Genomic DNA, 6,003 nt, shown 5'->3' on the forward strand with positions numbered 1-6,003 from the left:
CCTGCTGAGCTTCATTTCAAAACCCACCGCATCCATTTGCATTTCTTCTTTCAGCTCCATCCCATACTGCACAAAGACACAGACCTTCCCTCTCAAAACAACTGGCTGCTGGCCTCCTACTGCAATATGTCTTGCCTTTGCAACAAAATCCGTTACAAAACATCCTCTTCGCTTCTGGAAGCATTAAGAGGCTTTTTATGTCGAGGAGTTAAATCTTGTTACTCAGCTGGCATTAATTTCCCTCTTTTACCACCAAAGGTTTTGATCCCTTTCTCTTTAAAAAAATATGCACCAAAGCTAAATCATTCTTGTCTTCTCCCTTCCAGACAAGGAAGAAGAGAAAATGGAAAGGGTTGCGATGTTTTGCTGGCTCACTCATCTCAACTGTCTCAGTAGAGGCTTGTTAAATTCTTACAGAGGCTATTCTGCTCCTGGGGCCTGAAACTGCTTTTTGTGCCCCAACGGGATGTCACAGCGGACTATATGTTGGCTCTGAGCCACAACCTTATAGGTAGGAATCAAAACAAAGATCAGGACAATGAGCATTTAATACCGAGGCTCCGGCCCTAACCAAGGCCACGGCTGGGCAGCCAGTATCACTCAGCTCCAATACAAACACTTTATCGGCCGCTCTTTTTCCTCACCATCCCTAGCCTGGACCACCTCTTAGCTTATCTGTTTCTCCTCTTCACAGTTTCATGAAACAATAGACTCAGCTGACAGACGTGTTTAACGAAGTCATCCCTGTGCTCACACAAGCACAGCGCTGCCAAAGATGCATTGCAAATGCTGGACTTGAAATTCCTTCCACAGTGATCACTCAATGAACAGGTCAGCTGGAGGAGGAAACAAAAATAAATAAATGCTCCTTTCAGAAGGGTTAACGGTGGGTTGGAATCCGTGCAGACTAAAGTCAATATTTGCTGAAGGCTGCAACACATTTTGCGGTCGCTGCCAATTGTGAAACCCATCACTGGTATCGCTCTGCTCAGGGCTGTAGCGCCCTGGGGTAACTGGGAGAGCGCCGGGGAGCCGACCGGCCATGCCATGCATGCTGCTGCCCCGAAGAGAGATGGGGCTGCACATCTTTGCAGTGGTGCCCCCATCTCCTCCTCACAATGGTGTGGGAGATGATGGAGTGGTCTGGGAGAGCATGGGCTACCTTCCCCTGGCATTAAGCTGGGCTGGGGGCTGCACCCAGTTGCTAACTGGTGTTGGGGCCTCGGGACCTACTGAGAGCCAGTCAGCACACCCTCCCAAAGCATGTATGTAGTGAACACAAAGCCCTGAGCACCAATATTTCACTCCACGGACTGTTTCTACAGAGGAGTTAGTCCAGCTAGGTTTGGTCAAGACTTTATTCCATTTAAAAGGGACCAGCACAGGGTATCCAGGCACTCGGTGTTATCTCCGTGTGTGGTTCACTCCTGCTTTCCTTATAAAGTGCCAAGCCATTTCTTCTTTTAAAGCACTGATCATTTTGTGGTTTTCACATTTTTGATCTCCTGCAGCAGGTCAGACATTAGAGTGAGACTGACTAACAAGATCATGAAATCTTCAAAATCAATTTTGTTTTCCAGCTCCTCATCCAGGGAAGAAATTATTTCCTGGTATTTTGGTTTGTTTTCTTGGCCCTATGGAGAATTTTAAATGAAAAAAAAAAAAAGATTAAGCATGAAGTTCCTTTTTTATTGCATCATAAAAAAAAAAAAAGAAGAGAGACAGACACCTATGTAAAAATGCATGTATTTTTCTGTCTTCCCATTCAGGTTTTTATGTCCACATTCATATTAGTTTTTCTCAAGGTATCCCAAGAAACTCAAACAGAAATATTATTGCAATCAGATGGTAGAACAACCAGTCCCCAAAGTTTACACCTGAATCCAAAATACATCTTTTAAAAGACACCTAGTCATGACTAAAAATCTAACAGTGATAATGATCTAGCTGGCAACTGCTGGGAAAAAATGGAGTCCCATGTCTTGATTAAACTGGGGGGAGGAAACAACCAATCAATCAACTCTCCTAACCTCAAGAGAGGTCCTCAAATATATACTGTGAAGGTCTCAGAAACTGTTGATTTTAAAGACATAACTTCAGTAGCTGCTATTCTCTGTCCTGTTGGACATTACTGTTGGAATGGAAGGGATTATTAAAATTATGTATCACGTCTGTTATTCATATTTCCTTATGAAAAAAAGAAAGAGTTCTAGGAATTTTTTTTAGTTTTCTAATCTTCAGAACACGTCATGACTCCAAATTTGATTGGCTATTGATATTTTCAAGTCCTTTTCCATAAGGTGCGTCGTTTCTAATTTGGTACCAATTCCCCCTCCCCTCCCAGTCATGTGATTTTGTTATTCTTGGAAGCAAAAGTATCGTCAAGAATGTTTTTACCCTGAAACATCTCTCTCATTTACTTAGTTGAGCTCCTTTTTACTAGTCCTACATAGCTTTTTCTACCACTTGATAAAACTGTTTGGTTTGGGTTTTTTACTTAGGGAGGGGAAAAAAAACCCAACCATCTGCAGGAAGTTTACAGCCACAAGTGACGATATAGCTGTTTTTCACCATACCTGGCTGCCACCGACACCCCGGGTGGGTGACGATGGAGAGGTGCTTTCCACTCCCTTTCTCCCAGTGGCCCCACCAGTGACCGCAGCGCACGTGCCTCTGCGGCACGGGGCTGGCTCTCCTGGTACTGGGTCAGTGCTCTGGCGAACTACCAAACGCCTCATTAAATGCAATGGGTTTCTTCTCTTCATAAATACAGTCTCTTATCATCATCTGAGGGGTTTTTTTTGTTTGTTTGTTTGTTTGTTTGTTTTACAATTGCCCTACTTTGTTAACAAAAATGCAAGCAGGCATGTCAACAGTGGTTTATTGCTGCTCCTTTAGCCCTGTGTTAGACACAGGCTCAACATAAAGCAACTCAATTCTCTGAAGATGTTTGTACCAAATCACTAAAGTCACTTGGGATTACCCCGTGGGCTGACGCTTGCCCAGCTGCAGGACCGAGCCTGAGGTGCCGTTCCTGCACCCAGAGCACCCACCACCACCCGCTCGCCCAAACCCCCTCACCCGTATGAAACCCCCAAACTGGGTTTGCAGCAGGTTTTTGGTTTCAGCTTTGCTGAGCTTGCCCTCGGCGTCAGCAGAGTTGTTATACACCAGAGCCGCAGTAGCGAAAGCTTTTTCAAGGTCTGAGCCTTTTCCTAGAGCTAGGGCAGGGAAAAGAAAAAGTGATCAGCCTATCAGAAAAAGTGGCATTTGAGATATAATTGAAAGGAATCTGTCAGAACCATCCTGAGTGGGTGGAAATCTGTGTAGTTTCATTAAAGTTAATGAGACTGAAACTGTTTATACCCACAGAGGACCTGGCCCAGATTTTATTTGGAGTGGGCCAGCAACATGCCTCATGTCCCATGGAAACACCCCCCAAAAGGGAGCTTTCAATCGGAGCTGGGGCACACAGCAGTGGCAAGGCAAGGTGATGAGTGACACCCTTCTGGTCTGCCCGCACCTTGGGCACCCAGAAAGGACCTTCCACACCATAGGGACAGGCCACATTGGCCATCTTTTGGATGCGTTTGGACTCCCAGGATCCTGTATCAGGGAAGATACAGCCCATCTGGGAAGCCCGGCTGGACAGAAATGTCCATGTCTGAGCATCAGCGCTGCACTTCAGCATTACCGTATACTTGGGATTTTAGCTGGGATATTTGTCTGGATTCATCCTCCCCACTCCTGAGCCACATCGTAAAGACTGCAACGCTCACAGCCCTCCGTTACCATCAGGTACTGCAGAAGATTTGGGCTGTGATTTTTAAGGGAAAGGCGAGCAGAAGAGGAGACATGGATCAATGCTGGAGCATGTTGCACAGGGACCCATGAGATTCTCTCATCTTGCACCGGCCAAGGGTCTGCAGGGTCTCCACAGCTCTGCTAAGTCACCAGGATTCGCTCACTCGGGCTGTGACCTTGGAAGACCTGAACCCCCAAGGGACAACGAATGGGTCCCCTTACCTTTTATTGATGCCAGCTGCTTGGCTATAGGTGTGCTGGTGGAGAGAGAGAGGAGAGGCACAGTTATCACCTGGTGACTTGTGTGTATATATAGTTTCTCCATGAGTGGGCTTGCTCATTCCTGTTTCATTTAATCCCTCAGGAACTCAGGGCTTCCCAAGGGAGATTGGCTTTCCTTCACAGCGCAAAGGAAAACGGCCTTTATGGGCAGCACAGAAAATCACACAGCTCCTAATTCCTCCCCTAAGCAAGCAGCCTGGACTTGTTACTGAAGGTGCTTATTAAATAATTTTAAGAGAGCGACATTCCTACATCCTTCAAGTCATTTCTTCAGAACACGAAAGAGCTCCAAGATGTTTCTCAGTTTTAAGCCCATCACCAGGGAGGTACTGAGGGGTCTGTCACCCTCCACTCACCAGTGCTCCCAGTTTGGAGCAGACACGTAGGTTTTATTTCAAGCAGGACTCACACCTGTGGGAAGCACCTCCCTGCTCTCTGTTACAACTCAAAGCCCGCTTACTTTTGCTGAAGTGCTGGAAACTAATTACAGAGCAGACAACACACAGTGGAAGAGATTGCTTGTGATAGAGACAAATACATCCAGATAATGAATTTCAAGACAAATGGCAGATCACCAGAGGTGCACAGAACAAAGCGATGACTTACCGCTTGGGCATGCCTGCTGCAGCCGGAGGGCTTTTTTTGGTGGAAGCAGGAGCTGGCTGATTGACCGAGTACTGCTTCGTGCTGGGAACGCTTGCTCTGCAGCCACACATCCTGAGGCCAGGCTGTTTGAGATCTCTAAGCAACTCGAGTAATAGCAAACAGGTGAATTCAAGCTCTGCCCGGTGAAAGCAGCCTGCTCGCAGCCGTGCCCTATCGAGAATGTAAATGTTACCTGGTGATTACTGAGCTGGCTAAATACCTCGGTCTGAAGCAGCCCCTCTAGGGCAGCACTGCTGGGGTGGCAAGTAGTGTGGCTGTCCAGTCAATTTGACTGGATGTGACGGGTGATAGGACGAGAGGAAATGGATTCAAGTTATGTCAGGGGAGGTTTAGATTGGATATTAGGAAACATTTTTTCACTGAAAGGGTTATTAAACATTGGAATAGGCTGCCCAGGGAGGTGGTGGATTCGCCATCCCTGGAGGTGTTTAAAAAAGGGGTAGATGTGGTGCGAAGGGACATGGTTTAGTGGTGGTTTTGTCAGGGCAGGGTGATGGGTGGACTTGATGATCTTAAAGGGCCCTTCCAACCTCAGCAATTCTATGATTCTGTGTGAGAATTTGACAGAAACAAACCAAACTAATGGAGCCTGAATCTTCTTAGATCTGTAGGGATGTAACTTTGCATCAGGAATAACTAAGACACTGAATCCGTTCAGTTTATACACATTACCATTTTAACGGGAAACCTTTCTAACATGGGCTAACATACCTTGCCCCAAGCTATAAATTGAGTTCTTCCTACAGACAGAGTCAGAAATCAAGTGTTTCCCAATTCCTGATGCAACATTTATCCCAAGTGAGCATGCTCCTGCTTTAATATTTATTCCCCCAGCGCAGTGCAAAGAGGAGATCTGTTCTTCCTCCGAACTGTTTGCAAAGCAGCATCCAGCACAGAGCCTCCGCGTCGGTATCCACCCGAATGGATACTGCCTGCTTCCGAAAGCAGCACTGAGCCATATGGCAGAGCAGTCGCGCATTAGAGAGACTGGAAGGGCTCCGATGAACTTTGTTATTTATTGGCATGGATAGTGCTATTAGAAAACACACAGCTTGTCACGCTGCCTATCTCTGTGCACGGTCTCCTTTCTACGGATCCTTTGCCTAGAGGTGTCTAGGCAGGATAACTTCGACCTAAAAGACCAAGCAGGCGTTTTAATCCCAGGGTGGTCTGTTACTAGGTGGTGACTTCAACTACCTCATCCAGCTCATCATTCCCAGTGAAAGGATACAACACTGATGTTAAAACTAC

At 46.4% G+C, this 6,003-nt stretch overlaps 1 protein-coding gene across 1 annotated transcript; it reads right to left on the bottom strand.

Annotated features, from left to right (window-relative positions):
- Window positions 1–1,475: 1,475 nt before the first annotated feature.
- Window positions 1,476–4,802, bottom strand: SNTN (sentan, cilia apical structure protein). Its single transcript, XM_009883606.1, has 4 exons — window positions 4,693–4,802; window positions 4,027–4,061; window positions 3,082–3,221; window positions 1,476–1,634 (listed from the first exon to the last, which is right to left on the bottom strand). The coding sequence occupies exons 1-4, from the start codon at window positions 4,800–4,802 to the stop codon at window positions 1,476–1,478; spliced, it is 444 nt and encodes a 147-aa protein (XP_009881908.1).
- Window positions 4,803–6,003: the final 1,201 nt, after the last annotated feature.

Source organism: Charadrius vociferus, unplaced genomic scaffold (assembly GCF_000708025.1).
Source record: "Charadrius vociferus isolate BGI_N301 unplaced genomic scaffold, ASM70802v2 scaffold324, whole genome shotgun sequence".
NCBI lineage: Eukaryota > Metazoa > Chordata > Aves > Charadriiformes > Charadriidae > Charadrius > Charadrius vociferus.

Excerpts from the sequence above, each read along its gene's own strand:
- SNTN (XM_009883606.1), bottom strand. The coding sequence starts at position 4,802 with ATGTGTGGCTGCAGAGCAAGCGTTCCCAGCACGAAGCAGTACTCGGTC. Across the intron at positions 4,062-4,692 it reads GCAGCAGGCATGCCCAAGCG|CACACCTATAGCCAAGCAGC; the intron begins GTAAGTCATCGC and ends TCTCTCCACCAG. Across the intron at positions 1,635-3,081 it reads AGTTTGGGGGTTTCATACGG|GGCCAAGAAAACAAACCAAA; the intron begins GTGAGGGGGTTT and ends AATTCTCCATAG.